The sequence below is a fragment of the Mustelus asterias genome, chromosome 18 (assembly GCF_964213995.1).
Source record: "Mustelus asterias chromosome 18, sMusAst1.hap1.1, whole genome shotgun sequence".
NCBI classification, from domain to species: domain Eukaryota; kingdom Metazoa; phylum Chordata; class Chondrichthyes; order Carcharhiniformes; family Triakidae; genus Mustelus; species Mustelus asterias.
In genome coordinates, this window is record NC_135818.1 from 77,140,847 (window position 1) to 77,163,692 (window position 22,846).

A 22,846-nucleotide genomic window follows, 5' to 3' on the forward strand; every position below is an offset into this window, starting at 1 on the left:
AGTTGCCTTTTCCTATTTTATGAATTGTTACAGCACAGGAGGCCATACACCCTATCGTGTCTGTGTCACCTCTCCAAATGAGAATCCACTTACTGCCATTCCACCACCACCAGCTCTGTAACCCTGCACTTTATTCCTCTTTCAGATAACAAGCCAGTTCCCTCTTTACCACCTTGGTAGAACCAGCTTCCAATGTGTTCTCAGATCGTGCTTTCCAGATCCTAACCACTCACTCTGGGAAAATGATTTTCCTCATGTCTCCAATTACCTCCAGTCTGTGTCCTCTTTTTATCCTTCTGCCAATGTAAACAGTTATTTCTCTTTCTACTTTGTCCAGGCCCTCATGATTTTGAATAGCACTACCAAATCTCCTTGCAACGTTCTCCAAGGAAGACTGTCCCAGTTTCTCCACTCCATCCCTGGAACCGTTCTTGTGAATCTTTTCTGCCCTCTCTCTAATGCTGTTGTGTCCTTCCTAAACTAGATGCAATAATCCAGTTGAGGGTGAACCAACACTGTACAAGTTTATCATAACCTTCTTGCTTTTGTACTCTGCTCCTGTTAACAAAACAGGTAGAATGCTTAATAAAGCATACCTTAACCTGTCCTCCTACTTTCAATGACCTATCTCCTGCACCCGTTTAGAATTGTACCCTTTATATTCTCTGCATTCTTCCTACCAAAGTGAATGACTTCACACTGTTGCAAGTGCGATGTATGCTTTCAAGCTTGGCACTTTACATGTGAGACAAGTTAAATAGGTTAACTTGTATATGATATAAAATTGTATTTATTTTCTTGACACTTCTCTCCTCTTGAAGGTATTGACCTCTCATTAGGAAACTGTTCTACAGGCACCAGTTACTCAAGTGACCGTTATTTATTTGTGAATCTTGATTGAGTAGCAACAGGCTATATTACCATGAAAGCCGTTGCACTCAAGTGAAAGCTTGTACACACAACCACTTTCCAGTAGGAATCGTAAGCGATATAAGGCAAGGAAAACATGGTTGATTTTGCCCTCCTTAATTCAGGGCCATTGAGGTTAGATTTGTCAGACATGACCTACCTATTACAAATCCATTCTGGCTCTTTTTTTGTTGGTTAATATCTGCCAAATGCCCAGTAACTTCCTCAGTGGATGTTAAACCGATAGGCCTTGGGTAGTCTTCTTTCTTATGGTTGTAGTCAAATATACAAATCTCTATCTGAGTTTGATGTCCTCACCAAAGCTTCTGACACTATGGCTGGAATTCTACCACCTCATGGTGCCAAGGACTGGAGAGTTGCAGATGTTCTATCCTTGTTCAAAAAAGGGTGCATGGATAAACTCAGCAACTACAGGTTAGTCAGTTTAACTGCTATGGTGGACAAGTTTTTAGAAATGATAATGTGACACAATTAAGTCTCTTAGACAAGTTTGGATTAATTAAGGACATTCAGCATGGATATGTTAAAAGGGGATTGACAAGGGCAGCGCAGTTATGATGTATATGGACTTCCCAAAGTTGTTAAAGTGCCATATAGTAGGCTTGTGGACTAAAAGGATAAATGAATGCATGGATACTAGGTTAGCTGAGTGACAGGAACAGTAATGATGAATAGTTGTCTTTTGGCCTGTGGAGAAGGTATATAGAGGCACCCCAGGGAATAGTAGTAGGCCCCGCCTTCTGTTGATGTATGTGAAGGATCTTTAAGATGTCAGAAGTAGTATGAACTGTGCAGACGATTGTGACAGGACATCATAGGCTAATGGAATAGGTGGGTATGTGGCCGATGAAACTGCTGAGAAGTGTGAGGTGATGTATTTGCTGAGGTGAATGAGTAGAGGCAATATAAAATAAAGGATACAATTCTAAAGAGAATGCAGGACAGAAGAGTATAAGCAGAAATTGTTGAAAGTGGCAGGGCAGGTTGAGAAATTGGTTTAAAATGCATTTGAAATTCTGGGCATTATAAGTAGAGCAAACCGGTATGGAAGCTATGAAGTTTTAAGACTCTTGACAAACTAGTCAGGAAATATGATATCCCTCTAACTTTTTAACATGACTGAAAATCCAGTGCTCACTCTGCGTAGAATTGCAGATTTTACAGGAACCAGTCCAACATCGTTCCCAGTTTGCAATGGGTTTATGTCACCCCAGTTCACCAAGTTATAACATTGAATAACTGTCAAAAGGCACCTTTCTCGGCTTCTAGAGAGGCCCTAAACCAATGCCAGACAGCAAGTCTGTTCCAGTGATTCTTTCCCCACCATAGCAGAATCTTTCATTTCACGTGCGGACGTACAAATTTGGAGCAGGAGAAGGCCACCCTTTGACACTGCTCTGCCATTTAATAAAGTCATGGCTGATCTGATTTTTAAGCTCAACTCCACATTCCTACCTACTCCTGCTAATCTTTTACCCAAATGTTTATCAAGAATCTGTCTACCTGTCTTAAAAATATTCCAAGACTCTGGGTCTCTGTATTGAACACAGTAAGAGTTTTAACAACACCAGGTTGAAGTCCAACAGGTTTATTTGCTACCAAATAAACCTGTTGGACTTTAACCTGGTGTTGTTAAAACTCTTACTGTGTTCACCCCAGTCCAACGCCGGCACCTCCACATCATCTCTGTATTGAATACAGGAGTTGGAACATCTTGTTGAAGTTGTACAAGACATTGGTAAGGCCACACTTGGAATACTGTGTACAATTCTGGTCACCCTATTATAGAAAGGATATTATTAAACTAGAAAGAGTGCAGAAACGATTTACTAGGATGCTACCCTGGGACTTGATGGATTGAGTTATAAGGAGAGGCTGAATAGACTGGGACTTTTTTCTCTGGAGCGTAGGAGGCTGAGGGGTGATCTTATAGAGGTCTATAAAATAATGAGGGGCACAGATCAGCTAGATAGTTAATATCTTTTCCCAAAGGTAGGGGAGTCTAAAACTAGAGGGCATAGGTTTAAGGTGAGAGGGGAGAGATACAAAAGGGTCCAGAGGGGCAATTTTTTCAGAGGGTGGTGAGTGTCTGGAACGAGCTGCCAGAGGTAGTAGTAGAGGCGGGTACAATTTTATCTTTTAAAAAGTATTTAGATAGTTACATGGGTACGATGGGTATAGAGGGATATGGGCCAAATGTAGGCAATTGGGACTAGCTTAGGGGCTTTAAAAGAAAAAGGGCGGCATGGACAAGTTGGGCCGAAGGGCCTGTTTCCATGCTGTAAACCTCTATGACTTTATGACTCTGCTTCCACTGTCCTTTTGAGGAAGAGTTCCAAAGACACTCAACCATCTAGTGAAAAGAATTCACCTGTCTTAAATGGGCGACATCTTATTTTAAAATTTTAACTGTAATCCCTATTTCTAGGTTCTCCCACAAGAGGAAACATCCTTTCCATTTCCACCGGTCGAGTCCCCCCAAGATTATATGTTTCAATCAAGTCACCTCTTACCCTTCTAAACTCCAGCAGATACAAGTCATAAGACAACCTGCCTAATCCAGATATTAGTCTAGTAAACTTTATTTGAACTGCTTCAAATGCTTTTGCATCCTTCCTTAATTAAAGAGACCAGTATTATGTGCAGTACTCCAGATGTGTTACCAATGCTTTGTGTAACCTCCTTATTCTTGTATTCAATTCTCCTCATGATAAATGACAACATTCTATTAGATTTGCTAATTGCTGCGCCTGCCTACGAACCTTTTGCAATTCATGCATTAGGCCACCCAATTCTCTCTCATTCTCTTGGGCAGTCTCTCTTTGACCACAGATTGTGTTCCCTTCCACATTCTGCCTGGTAGTCTACAGAAAGGCTGCAAACTCCTGTGCTGTCCACACAGGATGCACCTTTTGTGTCTCTGAGATCTCTGCCCAAAAGAAAAACAGAGACAAAGACGGTCCAGTTAGCCCAGCTGTTCTTTCCTTTGTCTTCAGGTGTGAAGATTTTGCATCTTGCTCTCTGCCTGTCCCCATGGTAACCAAGCTTGTTGGGTGAATTTGTAGCAGATCACATAACCCTTCTTTTTCATTTTGTATTAAATAGACTGCCCTGCAACAACATCTTTATAAAACTACCTTATAAAGCAATCACAACAGAAGTATTTGTTTGATCTCAACTCAATTTTGGACATCACACTTTGGGAAGGATGTGAAGGCTTTGGAGAAAGTGCAGAAGAGATTCTTAAGTGATTCCAGGGATAAGGGTCTTCAGTTACATTGGTGGATTGGAGAAGCTGGGGTTCTTCTCCTTGGAGAAGGCTGATAGACAATGGGAACTGTTCCCATTCCCAATAAGATCAGGGACTAGAGGACACAGACTGGTGGTGCTTGCGAAAGAACTAATGGTGACATGAAAATCTTTCAACTGCAACTGCTGTCACCAACTGGCAAGTCATTGGGAACTATTATGCATTTGCAGTTGGCCTGCATTGTAGCCATGCCAAATATGCAACTGATCCTAATACCTTTTCTGTTTGGCAGCAGGGGCATCAGCATGCAAATTCCTACCCAGCCTGACTAGCTCATTAGATAATTTAATCCCAGAGTCATTGCCCATTGTGGGGCTTGAGACAATGAGTTTTCAATTTAATTTTTTAATTAAAACAATCACCGAACAATTGTCAATAAAGGCAGAAGTTGCCTGTACAAGAATAATGAAGCATGAACAGTAACTTCCGGGGGGAGCCCAGTACTGAAGAATGCATTAATTTGTAGAAAATAGTAAACGTTAATATATAATGCAAGATGGATTAAGCACAAACATTTTGATCCTTTGCAAAGTGTTTTCAGTAGTATCTGTTGTATTTTTGATGAGAATTTTAATAATGAGGGCAAATGAACAGTCAGTCCTGACAAGATTCTGTTTGAAACCTGTTATTAGGAATAAATTAGATTGCATTGCAAAACTTAATTTACACTGTGGAGCTGTAAATGATTGTGAGTTATGAGACACCAGCTGCATTGAAGAACGTCTCTCACTTTCTGTGACTAACACTGCTGCAGATGTGCAGCACAAATCAACACAGCCAGAACTTCTTTGATAGAGTAATTAGGATCTGACAGTGTAAGATGGAAGCCGATTCAATTATAGCTTTCAAAGGTAGGTAGACAAGGAGTTGGAGAGAGATTTGCAGGACTATGGGGAAAGGGTGGGGAGGGGGGGGATTGAGACTGATTGGCTCCTGTAGAGAGGCACCATAGATATGATGGGCTGAATGGCCTCCTGTGCTGTACACTATGATTTTTAAAAAGTCAATTAACGACATTGAAAAACTGTGCTTTCATTAACTCCGTTAACATGTCAACATTCCTATAAAACAGCACTATTGCCAAACCTTTTGATTTGAGCCTCAGTAAAAGGAAAAAACTAGTGTGTGGTGTATGTGATTTGTTTAGTGTGTAGTGCCCCCTGCTGCTTCAAGCAATGATGTGGAGATGTCGGTGTTGGACTGGGGTAAACACGGTAAGAGTTTTAACAACACCAGGTTAAAGTCCAACAGGTTTATTTGGTAGCAAATGCCATTAGCTTTCGGAGCGCTGGGAGAAGGAGCAGTGCTCTGAAAGCTAATGGCATTTGTTACCAAATAAACCTGTTGGACTTTAACCTGGTGTTGTTAAAACTCTTACTGTGCTTCAAGCAAATGCAGGTTTTTTTACATGCAAGATTAAGCTATTTCTAAGCAGCCTTAACAAAGGTCAAAAGGAAAACTACAAAAATGATTCCCACCTTTAAAGGACTTCAGTTACTTGAGCTCAAAAACCTTGCTATAGGGACATTGGCAAAGGCCTGTGCTATTTTCCACCCTCAAGCTCTTTGTATCTATTCTCCTTGAACACTTTGATTAAATCACCCCTTATTCCAGGGAATTGGAATCAGATATCCTTTTGGAGAATCCAGATATCGTTTTGGAGAATCTACATCGCAATCCTCCAAGTCCGGCGAATCTTCCTAAGGTATGATGTTCAGGACAGCTCACAGTACCCCAGGTGGAGTGTAACCAGGCTCTGTATAGCTCTAGTTGTCTTCTATGTCATTGTCTTCCAGTTCTCTAAATATAAAGATCAACACTCCTTTAGTCTTTTTATTTATTTCTTTACCTGTTGTTGTATATGGATCCTTGCATCTCTTTGGATCTCCATTGTTTTTAGTTTTTACATAAGAACGAGGAGCAGGAAGAGGCAATCCAGCCCCTCGAGTCTGCTCTGCCATTCAATATGATCACGGCTGATCTTGTCTCAGCCTCAATTCCACTTTCCTGTCCGTTCTCCTTAATCCTTCAACCCATTACTAATTAAAAATTTGTCCATCTCCTTCAATTTACTGTCCTGGCATTCACTGCACCATGAGGTAGTGAATTCACAACCCTTTGAGAGAAGTAATTTCTCATCTGTTTTAAGTCTGCTACCCCTTATTATAAAACTATGACCTCTTGTTCTGGGTAGTGTGGGGCCATTGCACATATGCCAATCTCTGCACTGACAGATTGGTGCATGCGCAGTGGCCTGCTCAGCGCTGTGCTGCCAGCCTCTCAGATGGGAATAGGCCATGCCCCTGGATTTTCAACATGATTCACGCTGAGGCACTCTACAGTGCAGAGTGTTGGAGATTCATTTTGAAAATCATTTACTCCAGTTTTTATGCAAATTCAGCACTTAGAACCTTTTTGGGAAAATCCCAGCCAATATCTTTAATTTCATTTTAATTTTATGCTCTCCTTTACACTACTTAGGGTGGCACAGTGGTTAGCACTGCTGCCTCCCAGTGCCAGGCACCTGGTGAGAGTTGGATCAAGTTGGTTCTTCCCTCTTGCTGGTTTTCTCACAATCTGCTGCAGACCCAGTCTGGCAAATGTGTCCTTCAGGAGTCAGCCAGTTCAGTCTGTAATGATGCTACTGAGCCCTCTTGGTGATAGACCCACCTTGTTACATTCTGTGTCCTTGCTACACTTGGTGCTTTTTCCAAATGGTGGACTTATTCATCAATCGAAAGAGGACTGCATATGGCAATCAGCAAGAGGTTTCCTTGCCCATGTTTACCTGACTGGGTAGATGCTGAGGTGGAGAGTCTAGAGCTAGGATCAGAGTCTCACGATAAAGGGTCAAATCTTTAGGATTGAAAAGATAAGATGTTTGCTGTCAGAGACTTGTGAATCTTAGGGTCTTGAAAGAATGGTTGCTGAAATTATAGGTGCATTGGTTTTAATTTTCCAAAAGTCCCATCAGATTGGAAAAAGGTGCATTTGATTCCTCAAGAAAGGAAAGAGACTGAAAGCAGGCCTGTTAACTTCACATCTGTTGGAACCTGTTATTCAGAAGGCTATAGTGGGCCATCAGAGTCAAACATGGTTTTGGTAAATCGGGTTTCATAATTTATTGGAGTTTTTTGACGAAGTAACAAGCAGCATGGACAAAGGGGAATCTGCACTTAGATTTCCAGAAGCCATTTGACAAGGTGCCATATCAAAGGTCAGTATGTAAAATAATAGCTCGTGGTGTGGGAGGTAACATATTAGCATAGGTAGAGATTGATAAGCTGACAGGAAGTAGAGAGTAGGAATAAATTGGTCTTTTTTGGGTTGGCAATATGTGATGAATGGAGTGTCACAGGGTGAGAGCTGGGACCTCAAATATTTACAATTTATATCAATGACTTTGGATGAAGGGACCAGTGGTATGGTTGCTAAATTTGCTGATGAGTAAAAGATAAGCAGGAAAGTAAGTTGCGAAGAAAAAATGAGTCCGCAAAGGGACATTCATAAGTTAAGTGGGTGGGCAATAAATTGGCAGATGGAGGATAATGTGGTTAAATGTGAATTTTTGCAGGAAATGCAGCATATTATAAAAATGGTGAGAAATTGCAGAATGCTGAGATGCAGAGGATCTGGGTGTCCTGATACCTGAATCAGTATATGTCACATGTACAGCAAGTGATTAGGAGGACAAATGGAACATTGCCATTTATTGCAAGGGGAATGGAATATAAAAGCAGGAATTAAAAACAGAAAATGTTGGCTCTCTTCTCTCTCCAGATGCTGTCGGACCAGCTGAGAAGTTCCAACGTTTTCTGTTTTTGTTTCAGATCCCAGTATCCACAGTAACTTGCCTTTTATAAAAGCAGGGATGTTTGGCTACAGTGGTATAGGACATTGAGTACTGTATAGTTTTGTCACCTTATTTAATAAAGGATATAAATGCATTAGAAGCAGTTCAGGGAAGGTCACTCAACTGATTTCTGGCTGTTATCTTACAAAACAAAGGTTGGATAGGCTTGGCCTGTATCCATGGGGTGATTTTTAAGAATTCTTTCATGGGACTGCAGGGAGATGGGTGCCTTATCAACCCTCGTAATCATGTTTTGGTTTGATGTTTTCAGTTTCATTTGTAAGTTTTTTTTGTTTAAGGCACTATCCCTTTAAGGGGCTGTCCCTTTAATTTGTCCCTCAGTTTATTTGATTTATTTTCATTGGTTATTTGATTTGCCTCAAAATAAGGTGTGTAGAATGTGAGGTTGAGGTCACAATCTGATCAGCCATGATCTTATTGAATGCTCAAGGCTCAAGGAGCCAATTGGCCGAGTCTTCCTAATTCATGCGTACGTTTGGAAACTTATAATTTTCTAATGAGCCCAAGTCTACTCTTTTAGTATAGAATTTGAGAAAGTATTTGATTCCCCTCTCAGCCTGACTCTCTCCATTAATTTACTTGTTACTATTTGATACTGATGTGGTCAATGCTCCTTTCCTCCTGTTTCTCCTAAACTGAAACTAAATGCTTTACAGACTCTTTCCCCCTCATTTTGTTTGATCACTGTGTTGAACTCAAGATGCTTAAAACCGCTTCTCTTACTGTAACTTCCACAGACCTTTGCACTTCCCCCATTTTCTTTAACTCCAATGGTTTGCAGCTTCTGACAGCACCCAACTTTGGCACCTTGATTTACCTCAAATTCTCTTCTATAATTTTGAGCCTTGTTGAGTCACATACTGTTGTTAACTAACTGAAAAACCCAAGATGGCATCAGTCCTACCAAAATTGTGTTCCTTTACCAGCAGAGGTCACTGCTCACTTTTCATCCATTCATAGCAATTCAGTGACATACAAACCAACAACCAATGGACAGATCTGACTCTGGGCTGCAGGATCTTGCAACTTTCTCCTTTTCCCTTCATTAACCGCTCATTCATGTGTCATTGCACTCTAATCATTATTTCTGTTGACTGACTCTTTTCAAAAGATGGAGAGAGAACCTGATTTAATAGATAAAGTGGGAACTTGCCTTTCAGGCTCTTTCCAAATGGCCCTATTACTGAGTTCCTTTTACTTATAAGAAACATGCACCATATTTAAAGAGAAGTAAGGTATAAATGGATGAATCCCACTTTAAAAGGAGTCCTGTTGGTGAGACAGAGCTGATATCTATAATGCCACCTTACCCCCAACTTCCATGTGGAAGGAATCAAACCCTTTGAAAGCAAAGAATGGTTAACAGGCTGTGTCCATCACTAGATTTATTGCCCATTCCTAGTTGCCCTTCAGAAGTTACTGCTGAGATACTTTGTTGAACTGCTGGTTGTCCTAACTGGATGAGGGCCTTCCATTGTGCTGCTCGGCAAGGAGTTGCTGGATTCTGCCATTGTTTGCTATTGCTATGTTACCATGTCTGAGTCAATATGGTGTTTAACTTGAAGGGGTATTTGGGAGGTGATGGTGTTCCCATGAAACTGCTCCCCTTGCACTAGGTATTCAGGATTACAAAACAGCTTGCACGTTGTCAGTCCCACATACTCCCTCTGGGTCATGTGGTGTGGGGCTTGGGTGGGAACAGGAGTTTGAGGAGCATAGCAGCTACTGGAGGAACACGCTGGGCTGGGGAAAGAGATTTGCCTGGTGTTGGCAAGGGCCAATATGGTTGTGGAAGGGGAGTCTAGTGGGAGAACGGGGGCTGTTCACTTACCCTGGCTGAGCAAAGTTCATCCTTTGGACACTGCTACACCATCCTCTTCTGCACTGACCAGGGGTACCACTGCATGCCAGGCTAGGGTGGTGACCCTGCTGGAAGACCATCTCTTGCAGTGGGGAAAGGGGGTGTCCTGCCTCTGCTGTATCCCATCTGGCATCCTGATGAGGACCCTGTCAGAAAAGTGCGGTGCTATCTTTTTGCCTGCCATTTCCTGCAGTCTTTATGGAACAAGTGCTGGGGAATTGTTTATATGGAGCTTGCAGCAGTTAGTCATTGTGGGGTGGGAAAGATACTTGAGCATAAAAATTATTACTAATGAGGCATAAGCTTCAGTCCAAAAACACACTGCCATTTTCTGATAAGATTTCACTCCACATTTTCTTTCTAATCTTGAATGAATTTTCCTTATGGGGCAGTCATTCATGTATTTACATCACTGAATCCATGTTATTCTAACAACTAATGATCTCATTTCCCCCAGAAAGCTCCACGAAGGCAAACCCACCCATTGCTGACAGATTTGTCCTTGCTTGCAGCTCCTACTATTTTCTTGTGTTTTGGATTTCTGACAGCGTTGCACAGCCTTGAGTGTAAGTCACATGTCTGCTTCCTTTTCAATTGTTTTCCATAAAAGGTGGCCTATAACTGAGAACCTCAAATTCTAGACTCTGATATTATTCCAAATCAGCAAATTTGCTCATTCTAATTCAAGTTCCACCCCAAAACCATGAACACACAATCTAGGCTGACACATCAGTGCACTAGTGGAGGTGGTGCCATCTTTCCAATAAGTGGCTCCCATTTGCCGCCTTGGTTGAACATTAAAGAGCCCATGGTGCTATTCAAGTATTATCCCTGCTGTCCAGGCTGGAATGTATTCCTCAGTCATTATTGTAAAATTATAACACTGCCATTTGTGGGACAGTGTGGAAATTGTTTCTATACTATGACATTGACTGAAAAAGTGCTTCATAGTCTGTCAGGCTCTGAGACATCCTAAGGTTACAAAATTCAAGTTTCTTGTTTCATATATTTATGAACAAATTTTTGGAAGATATGTTAGTAATTCATTAAAATTTCTCCAGCCAGGATCATTAAGACACCAAAGTATGCATTTAGTCAGATTCCATGTAAAAGGTGTTCATGTGTGCTAAGAATTTTGCACCAAGGTGGAATATTGCATAACACATTTTAAGAAACAACACCAAAGCATGAAGAAATGTTGTTGATCCGATGGAGTTGTGGCTTGTACTATATGAGGTCTGGCACTTCAATTTGACCCCAGAGTCCATACTGCACATCTCCTGCTGGATGTAGATATTCAACATTAAATCTGGATAAATCTCAAATTTTCATTGAGTTTGCAACATATAAATTAGCTACGGTTCTGTACAAATTGGAACCAAATTATATGATCTCACCCTGAGCATCATAACAACTGGGCCTAAAAAGGGAAGCAGCGCTGCTCCTTCAAGCTCGTGATTCCAAATAAATCTGTTGGACTTTAACCTGGTATTGTGAGACTTCTTACTGTGCCCACCCCAGTCCAATGCTGGCATCTCCACATCATAAAAATGGAAGTGTCACTGATTACAGTCACTTTGTCAGATACTCTTTAATAGCCACCTCTTGGACCAAGCTTTTGTGGGTTAGAGTCAACTTTTGTTTATTATAGCAGTGAAGTATTTCAGGATGTCTTACTACATTGAAGGCACTATACAGAGTCACACTGTTACTGATTTGGTTCAGGTGCATGATTGGAGCTTTACTCAATAATGCAGTTGACTTGCTCCAAAGCTGTGGGGGTTAATGTTGCAGAGATTAGATGTTGCTGACATTGGATGCAAAAAGATATAGTACCTGTTGGGAGAAAAACTTGCTTGTGTGCAACTCCTTTGTAAATCTAAAATGTGTCAGACTGAATATCTAAAGGTCCCTGGTTCATTCCCCAGGAGTCACAGTCTGAGGATTTGGGGTAGACCATTTAGGACAGAGATGAGATGACATTTCTTCACCCAAAGACTGGTGAGCCTGTGGAATTCATTACCACAGGAAGTAGTTGATGCCAAAACATTAAATATATTCAAGAGGTGGCTAGATATAGCACATGGGGCGAATGGGATCAAAGGTTACTGGGGAGAAAGCAGGATTAGGCTATTGAGTTGGACGATCAGCCATTATAATGAATGGCAGAGCAGGCTTGATGGGCCAAATGGCTTCCTCCTATCTTATGTTTGTTACAATACCAGGTAAATTAAAATGTTAAGTGGTTAAAACGTAGCAACATGAGTTTCAGAGCCTCAAACCCTTAGGGTGAAAGAATTTCTCAACTCCCCTCTAATTTGTCTACCAATTACTTATGCCTAGGTTATAGGTTTGAAGTTGCCTGTCAACATTGATCAGATAAGACGATGTATTTTCTAAAGGTCTATCAGGACTGAATCCCAAAACTCTTCTGATGTCCTTATTCCTGCTACTGATTAGATTTAATTGAGGAATACACATACAGGATATGCAGACTTGCTTTAGCTTTACTAAATCATACATCTACACCAAATACCAGACATTTGCACAATTATATACCCATACACACATGCACTGTACACAGCCCCCAGTGCATTCATACAATGGGTTTGAGAATGATCTACAGGGCAAAGAGTACAAAACAAACTATTGTTTTATGTTGTCCAGAATCAAAGTCTAATACTGTTGGCCTTCAGAGGGCTACTGATAAACTGATGATTCCCTTTTCTGATGCAGAATCCACAATGAGACGTTCTGAAGTCCCAGTTGAAACAATGCAGATGACAGCAACCTGGACAGTCATTTCCTGAGCTGTTATTTACTAGATGCAAGATAGCAAACTGACCGTTGCAGCTCAACAAGACAATATTGCAGGTTCCTCCAGCTGGCGTGGGGAGAGATGCCATGTGAGTCCTACCTCTTCACTTTGGATTTGATAAAGGATGTATATTCCTTTGTCCGGGTTCCTGAGATTGTTAATGTCCTAACCATTAAGAATTTGAAAGGAAGTTGCAGGGTTCTTTCTCCCAGGAGACTCCAGTGGTCAGGCCTGCCTAATGAAATGAAGATGGCCTTTATATCATTCACAGCAGCTGGTGAAATTTAAATTCAACAGTTTTAAAAATCTGGAATTGAAAGTTAGTTAACTATCAATTGTTGTAAAAACCCATCTGCCCACCTTACCTGCTCTGGCCTACACCCAAACATACAGCAATGTGGTTATTTCCAATTGCCCTCAAATGGCCTTGCAAACCACTCAAGGAAAAGAGATGAACAAAAATCTTGGTCTTGCTGAAGTGTCCACAGCCCATGCAAGAATAAGTAAGTAGAATTTCTGGAATCTTTCAAGGTCTTAAGTTTATTTTCCACCAAACTCTGAGCACTTTTGATGCACAACTTTTCCAATTTGTTTTCCATTCTCCTTCTCCTCTAGCATTGTGCAGTCAACAGCAAAACAATGCATGGGTGATTTCACATTACTGACTATCTTAACTAATTACAAGAAAGTTTGCATTTGATTTGGAATCTGAACTCTTCCCTTTGCATTGGTGAACCAAGATGCCATGAGAACAGCATTGTGCCACCAGACTCCCCCCCCCCCCCCCCCCGCCACCATCAGAAAGAGACCATCTGTCTGAAATTAAATGATCTGAATTCCAGGTTTGAGATGAAAGGACAATATCCCCAAAACCCAATGTACCATCTAATCAAACAGAGACCTTCATTCCATTTTTAGATCTGAGAGATTAAGGATCAGTGCCCCAAGCCCATTCTGAGAGATGAAGGATCATTGTATCACTTTGGCAAAGCAAGACCTTTATCTTGTTTGCTGTGGATGGATTCTCATCTGGATTAAAAGAGATGAAAGGCCTCTGTTCACCTTGTTGCAACAAAATTAAACTTTGCATAATGCCAGGTTTTAGCACTAACTGCAAACAATTTCACTGCTATTGTTTTGCATCTTCTATTTGGCAGGAACAGAACCAGATACTTTCTACAGAAGTGCACATGAAAACAGAATTATTAGGTTGTTTCTTTTTAAAAAGAAATGGGTTATGCAATATTCCACCTTGGTGCCAAATTCTGAAAGAACGCAGATGTATAAATAAATAATTAGTATCAAAAACACCTTAAGCAGCAACAACCACATTAATTACCACCCCCTTGCTAATGGAACCTGAAGAGGCTGGAATTGAAATAGCTAAAAACATATTGTTCATTCCACATGTCCATATCAGAACTACTATTCTTATGCAGATTGAGCATTCATCTCTATATTGGGCCTAATGAATGGCGACTCTTTCTTTATCTGCCAATTCATTGTGTGTGTGAAGCAGTGTGGACCCTAGCGACAAGACAAAAGGATTCATTTGAATACCTTGTCATTTTTTAAAAATGGTTCAGTTCATCATCACAGCTGCGTGCACTTGACATGTTTTTGCTGGTGTTGGGGGGGGGGGGGGGAGGGAACGAGGGCTTGGGTGCAGTGGGTTAAGGAAGAAACTTTTTGCTTCTGAAGTTTTGCCATAGTTCAGTGTCACCTTGCAAAAAGGTTGTGACTCAGACTGGTGTATTAAAGCACAGGATTCCTGAGGGTTAATCATAGTAACTTTAGAAAAATTCCATGAAAACAAGTTAGTTGCTGGAGGTTCCAATGCAAGATAAATTCACCATTTATTTCACCCGAAGAATTAATTTTCAGTACCACATGGGTGTTGGTGTAATTCCAGTCTAAGTTTACACCGTTAAGCAATTGCTTGGAGTTAGCTTCCCTCAGACATCTTCCGCGGGGGGGGGGGGGGGGGGGGCGCAGGATAGGAGGGCAGTGGAGGTGGGTAAATTAACTTTTGACTAACGTACCCTACCACCAAGGTATGAAATGTAACATCAGCTGAACTGAAGACTAAATAAACAAGTGTGTAAACACATGAATGCTGAAAATTTGAAATCCAGAAAACCCTGCACCATCCAGGCAAGTGAGAGGAAGGCAGGTTCACATTGCAGCCCTTAATCAGAGCACATTTTTGATTGTATTTAACACACTGTCTCAATGTAAGCTGGATGAATCAGACTCGAGCACCTTGTTGCAAGAACACACTGTTCTTAAGGATTTGCGTATAAATCTAGCGTACCAGACCATATGTGCAAAATGCCAAGCATACATTCACGTATGAAAAGATTGTGGGAGAAAGGAAAATTACTGTTTTTGCTACTGCAAAGACACTTTGTACAATTCAAGCTGGAAAGGAGAGAACAGTAACCAGTTTTCTCCTCTCTTGACCTCCAGTGTCACAGCCAAGTGTCCATGTCTCAGCTGTCCAACTTACAGCAAAGGGTGGCCAAAATCAAGTGCAGCTGTTCTCTGTGGGTACACTTTCAAAAGCAGAGCTTGGAATGCCAGTATGACTGGTTGCTGTGCTGTATTTCATCAATACTATAAATACAGATCAAAAAGAACTTTAAACTGGCCTTTTTTCCCCACTCCCTAGCTAACAGCATTGAGGCCAAATGTAGTACTCCCTGCTTACCAGCTGAGATTAGATAATTTAAGAGAGCACAATTAGAAGCTTCAGGTCTGTATGGTTTAGTGATTTACAAGGTCGTTAGCACAAGAATATTAGGAGGAGAGGGAGAGCTGGGAAGCCTGCAGAAAAAGCACTTTTTCCTCAAGTCACTAAAATCAGATTTCACTATATGTATCTCCTAGACACATCCATTTACTTACAATGCCCATGTGCAGCCAGTAAAGTTTCATCTGTTGGCCTCCTGACCTTCAGCAATACATCAGATGCACAAACTGCTAAGAACTGGGACCTCTTTTTGGGAGAGTGCTGCCCCACTATGTTCGCCTTACAAGGGATGAGAAATGGGGAGTTCTTCCGCTTACCAGGCTGATCCAGAAACCCTTCAATTGGCACTAACCAGTTCTTTTCTAGAAGATTCAAACAGGCATGTAGCAGAACCATGGCACACGGCATAACTGCACCTAATAGATCACCCCCCCCCAAAAAGAAAATTAAGGACATTGTTTAATATAGAACAACCACAGAATTCAAGCTCATGTAAACACCACATAGGACTTCTAAGTAGTAGAAAGAATGAAGGGTGACAAGCAAAAAAGGGATCCTCTCCCACCACCTATTTTGAATGGTTCGTTGTTCCCATGCCCCTAAAGCAACTACAAGAGAATTTGAACAGTTACATACATTTATTTTTGTTTTTAATATAACCATTACATAGCAATTTCTCCTTTGCATCATTCCAACTTACTGTCTCATTACTGCTCAAATGTTGATCTCTTTGGAATTTTAATAACTGACAGTGGCGCAAGTCAACACTAAACATCCCAAGTATCATGAAAGTCACATCAGAAAAAGCACCAACTGGGAGAGGATCAAACAGTACAATTAAGTATAAACCAGCACGTCAGTGCATCCAGCTGGCACATAAAAGATTGAGTTTGCATGGCAGCAAGCCCTCAATAACTCACGTAATTAATTTTTTGCACTTTTTTGGTTAACAGATCTATTTCTCACTCACAGGTTGACTTTCTTCCTCCCAGTGACCGCACTGCGGTGCAGGTAATTTTTTTTTTAAAAAGCACACATACATCTAACCATCTCCCATGGCCATGACTGCAACAGATTAGATTGTGTCACAAGTAAAAACATGGCCCAAACCATGTATCAATATTTAGAAGTTGGGTAGCTTGAGGGAAGTAATATTGATTATGTGCAAGTCTGTGTGAATCTGTGGGAGCAGCATTTCTGTAATTGTGTACATTTGTGCTCATGAAGAAAAAGAATGACAGCTGGGGATATAGATCGTTTTCAGTTAACATTAGTAATGACAAAGAGGACATGCTTACCTTGTAAGCTCAAATTTAATGCTAACTTTCTCCCAGCACTACACCTTCTTCCACCAGCATTCCCACCATCAAATATAACTCCCAGGTGTCAATTCCTCCCACCCAGCCTGTCATTTTCAATCTTTACATGTACTGTATACTTACGACCACAGTGCAAGACTGACAAATCCCTGACTGCCGAGTACCTTTCTGTAGGAAGAGAAGATTGTTGCCCTTATTTATATTTCAGAACTGACTTCCAACTACTTCATCAATTTGTACAAATATAATCCATCTACGTGAGAAGAACATTGCATGTCAGGTAGTAGTTTACAGCTAATCACCAATCACCACTTTAAAAAAATCTCAGTTCAGCGAGAGCTGTAGGAATATTTCTGTATAGCAAAATTGTTTGTTCAAATAATACCGGACTTGGTGAATACGTTTCCCAACCCTATTTTCGTACTAATCCTAATACTGTCTGTAGACCTGGACACTTGTACAGGATGAAAAAGTTGTGCATATTTATTAATCTGTAAATCCAGCTTAATTCTGAGGGCAGGAAGTAATTCCAAGGTGGAGGAAGTAGTGTTTGGTTTGAAAGATACTGCTTTATTTTCACCCAACTAAGTAGTGGCCTGGTCCCATAGTGCAATGCTTGGAGAACTGGACTAACATCATGCTGCATAGCAGGATAACGCATAGGGACTCATGTCCCTGATGCAAAGGGGCTCTGAAGTCCCTAATTTTAGTTGAGCAGTTTGGAAAGAGGGGTGATGAAGGGAGGAGTGTATGAAAAAGCAGGGAATCTGGTACAGGGTGTAGCAATAGGAAAATTCTAAATAGGCTTACTGGAGGTGTAAACACAGCATTTTCATATAGCAAATTTATGCCCAAGGCTTGAAGCAACAGTGACCTACCTAAACCAACAAACTATACATTTCTAGATTTATGAATCATGGAAATAACTTTGCAATTCAGACTGCCTGAACTCTCAATTAGTTTTGGGAGATGAAGGTTTGCCTCTAGCTTTCGAGATGCAGTACCGCATTGTCTACCTTCATTATCCACAACATTTTCTGAACTTATTTAACTGCAAAAGAATACAAGCTTTGACAACAAAAATAAATTCCAGGAATACATGTCAATGCTGCCAACATGAAGCCTGCTACTATAGTCACCGGAAACCATGGGAAGTTAAGATCAAATACTCTCACATCATTATAATTTAAGTGATTCTGCTGAAGAAACTGCAACATTTATGCAAAAAAAAGGTCCCAGAACTATTTAAAAAAACAATGCATTTACTTTCTACCTGTACTTTGAGTGGATGGGAAATAACATTGCTGCAGTATTCTCCTTTCGGACAGTGCAGTTTTGTGATCAGGATAAAAATTGTAAATGGTGTGCAATCAAATATTTCATCCCTGCTCCACAATTGTGAAGCACTCCCCAATTAAGAACAGCATCTGTTACATGTTTCCCTACTTGCCTCAGCAGCAATCACAGATGAACAATCCTAACATTTCCAGCTCCAGCACCAGGCAATGTTTGAGATTTCTTTCAGCGTAACTCCCAGTTTTATGCTTGTTTAAATCCAAATTATGAAGTTGCTTCCCTCAGCAAAATAATGACCAGTGATGACTCAGCAACGTTAGTATGTTCACTCAAAATATGAATTAGCTGTAAAGTCTCTGACATGCAATATCGTTCCATCATAAATCATTCCTACTATTCCTACAGAATTGCAATCTGTCCACAGAACATTCATTTATAATTTTAAACATCAAAAAAGGTTTAACAAACATTTAATATGTGAAAATGAATATGGTGCGTTGGGTATTTAAAATAACTATTAGCGTTTAAATGTCAAGTAGCAGCACACGGGGATCTTCGACTGCAGCTTTAATTTTTCGGAGGAAAAGTACAGCTTCTCTGCCATCGATCAAGCGGTGGTCGTAGGTTAGGGCCACATACATCATGGGACGGATCACAACCTGCAATAAGAGGGGAAACATGCATGACGTGCTGAAAGTGGAGACAGGCTGTCCCTTTAAATGGGAATTTTATGCCACCAGTTAATTCGATGTATTATGTATCACAAGCCCACCTTCAAAAACAGGGCAATGCACTCACCCAGCCAACAAAGGTACATCACTAACACAAAAAAAAATTTGAATCCAGCTGATACAAGCCCATCACCATCACAGGATAACTTGCTCACTGGTCATCAAAAGATTAATAATGCAAGGCAATGCTTCTGCAGTTACCACCAGTACCAACATAGGACAACTTACTACACCAGGATAAGGCAATGTTTCTACAATCTAGCACAGGCCTGCCAGCTGCCCCAATGTAATGCAACCTCTTCAAATTGCTACTAATGCAGATGTAAATTTCTAAAATGAATTCAACCTTCACTCCAGCAAAACTGGAAACTGTTAAAGAACAACAAAATGAGGAGAGTGTTAGGAATGTAGCTCTTAACAGTAATATCTGAAGTCATTTTTAACAAATTTCATGCAAACTTCTTGCAGTTTAACTTGATTAACAGGCCACAAATATGACACATTTCTCATGTGTTTATTAGCTTGAGTTACAGCTTCCAAAATGGGCTGAATTGTGAAAAGCCTTACTTCAACATCACTAAATGTGCCAAGGGAGAATAGTGGGAGAATATTTTTTTCCCTACATATTACAAATCTGTCATAGTGATGAAGGCAGAAGAAAGATCAGTTCCCTAAACAAAACTAATGGTCAAAGAGAATTTCTGCTCGTGGGACTGATTTTTCCAACAGATTTATACAACTGTGTGGTTTTTTTGTACAAAAGGTTATGTTTTTCAGTTCTACTTGTACAATTCCTGTAAATAGTTAGTCAAGTGGGAGTCTAAGCCTAGCTTGAAAGTAATGTGCTCACTAATTCTCTCCACGTCACGCTAGCAGATATCAAAGCTACGGGATCTCTCCGCAGTCAGAAAATTACAGCACTGCAACTTAAAGGTGTGAGGAAATGAGACAAATCTAATGCAAGAAAATATTAAAATGTTCTAAGTGTACATCACACCGCTGATAGCGAGCTGTAATCTATTCTGTCACAAAGAAAAGGCACAATACTTACAACAGGGACAACAAACCTGGAAACAAAACAAGACTCACCTGGCCCTTGACTGCAACGGGTCTATCAAAGATACCGTGCATGCCAAGGATGGCAGACTGGGGTGGATTGATAATAGGTGTCCCAAACATTGAGCCAAACACCCCTCCGTTACTGATGGTGAAAGTACCTCCATCCATGTCTTCTATAGCTAATTCATTCTTACGGGCCTACAGAAAGACAATTCAGCAAGAACGTGTTATGTCCTCCAAGTGTCTCAATTTCGTTTCTCATGTTAATACAGCTACATCTTAGATTTTTCCATCCTATACCTTCACACAAAATGGGAGATAATGTACTTTGACAAAAGGAATAGGAAGTGACAATACAGACTAAATATCACTCTACTAAAAATGTGTACAGAGACAAAGGGACCTGGGGGGGTGGAACCATGTATATAGATCTTTGTAGGCAGTGGCATGTTGAGACAACAGTTGGCAAAGCATGTGGACTTCATTAATAAAGTTTTGAGCCCAAAAGCAGGGAGATTTATGCTGAACCTGTATAAAGCCCCTGATTAGACCACAACTAGAGTACTGCTTCCAGTTCTGTTGTTAGAAAGGATGCAAGGGTCCCCGAGGGAATGCATAAGAGATTTACCAGAATGGTTCCATAGATGAGGCATTTTAGCTACAAGGTTAGGATGGAGAAGCTGGGCTTGTTCTCTTTGGAGCAAAAGAGATTGAGGGTTGATTTGATTGTGATGCATAAGATTATGATAGGTTTAGATAAGATAAAGAAAAGCTGTGCCCATCAGTTAATCTTACAAGGTCTCAAGTTCAATAGCATAGGGTTTTGGGCAAGTGATGTAGGGTGAAATGTGCAGAAAATCTGTTTTAGGCAGCAAATGACAATCACCTAGAACTGACTACCCAGGAAGGTGGAGGAAGCGGATTTTGAAATGAAATTGGGTGGGCATTTGAGCAAAATAAACTTAACAGAGCTAGGGGTTAGAACAGGGCTGATTGGTTTGCTGTAAATAGAGCAGGCATCGACTTAATTGGCCAAATGTGCTTCTGTGCTCTAATGATGAAATGACTCTTCTCCTAAGGACAATACAAAGTTTAGTCCTTATTTTCTGTCCTTGTATACAAACTTTGCATATACTAATTTTCCATTCAAGTCTCATTTCCATTACGTAAAAAGTAGTTTGCTCCCATGGAATTACATTCAATTCTGTAATAATTAATCTACTGGCCTTGCTACAAGGCTTTGATTTGTCTGTTCCAATCCAGAAACATGGACACACAATGCCCAAAATATTAATGCACCATCTGTACTGAAGCAAGTTGGGCACTGTTGTAACAGTGCTTAAAAGAGCAGCCTTACAGAGAGTCACAGCTCAAACCAACAAGTAATTAACACTGAGGAACCAAAACCTTAAACAATCATAACTAACACCAGGAAGTACCTTCTCTCCTAGCTCATTGATTGCTTTCTCAATGTCAGCATAGTTCATTGTTTCAACATTTCGGATTACGGGGACAACCAGGCCCTGTGGAAGAAAATAAAATGATCATCTTGCTTTTATATAATGGCTTTAATGTACTAAACGTGCCAAAGCTGCTTCAAAGCGGAGACTTAGAGAATGCATAGAAATCAGAGAAAATATATTTTCTAACCTGTCAACCACTACCAAGTTGCACACTATCCCAACTTGAAAAAAATTGCTGTCCCTTCACCGTAGCTTGGTCAAAATTCTGGAACTCCCAAATTAACAGCACTAGGGGCGCACCTTCATCACATGGACTGCAGCAGCTCAAGACAGGTCATCATCACCTTAGACAATAACTGCAGCCAGTGAAGCCCACATCCCATGAAGGATGGAAAAAAAATAAGATACCAGTTACCACCAATAAATATTGCACAATACTGACCTTCGGTGTCGCAACAGCTACGCTGATATCTATATAATCTCGGTAGACCATTTCTTTGGTTGTATCATCGATAACTGGACAGAAAAACAAATTAAATCACTGGCAGGCTGCACTAGTGATTGAATTCAAAAATAATGTCGTAACATTGCAGTAGAATCAAGTGTTATGGACAAGGCATCCTATTGCACAGTACAGTCTAAATATTTCAAGCCCAAGTTGCAGCGACTACTAATGCCCTTTTTCCAAATGCATTCTCTTTATGGAATTTTTGTTATTTCTCTGCTTTCCTAGTCTTTTGCTTTAAAATTAAGTTCCTCTGTGTCACTTCCCAGGTGAAGGAGCAACATGTCTTGAAACAACACTGCCCATTTTTCACCCTGCAATTTCTCGGTTAAGAGAAGGCCTAGCAACATGTTACACCACTTTTAACTTATGAACAGCACTTAATTTAACAATTCCTGGAGAGATTCAAGCGAACAGTAAGGTAGATTTTGATTTTATTAAAAATAGTAACATCTCGATTTAATTTTGCTTTAGAAAACAAAGACCATAGATATTGTTATTTTACTTTATGTAAAGAATATGGAGAGAAATGACAAAAATACTCTGCTACAAAGTAGTGGTTCAATCACGTTAGATTTTAATTTTCTTCAATAAATTGAATTATTTTATGGTGGCCGTCCCACCATACAGGGATAAATCACTCGTGTTTACATTCATTAAAAGATTTCCCATTGTTGAATCCTGGCAGCTTTTCTTAAAGACCAATTTATTTCATATTTACAAGACTAACATTTTTCAAATTGGGTCATTTAATCTTAAAACAAATAAAAAACACATTTGAAAAAATTAAAACAATTGCAAAACTATTAGCTAATAATCTGTTGAGCAAATATGGAAACAAAAAATGGTTATCAACACTGTTAAAACTCCACCCACTAAGGATCACTGAAATACTCATTTTAATTTATTCTTGAAATCACCACCCCAT

General features: G+C 40.3%; 1 protein-coding gene across 1 annotated transcript in view; it reads right to left on the reverse strand.

The window, feature by feature from the left end:
* Positions 1-12,459: 12,459 nt before the first annotated feature.
* Positions 12,460-22,846, reverse strand: part of dlst (dihydrolipoamide S-succinyltransferase) — a 40,958-nt gene continuing 30,571 nt past the window's right edge. Inside the window, exons 12-16 of the mRNA XM_078234334.1 lie at positions 21,856-21,929; positions 21,390-21,473; positions 19,981-20,148; positions 15,701-18,819; positions 12,460-13,024 (exon numbers count right to left, since the gene is read on the reverse strand). Coding sequence (XP_078090460.1) covers positions 18,685-18,819; positions 19,981-20,148; positions 21,390-21,473; positions 21,856-21,929 — 461 coding nt within the window. The 3' untranslated portion in view covers positions 12,460-13,024; positions 15,701-18,684. The remainder of the gene's footprint in view (positions 13,025-15,700; positions 18,820-19,980; positions 20,149-21,389; positions 21,474-21,855; positions 21,930-22,846) is intronic.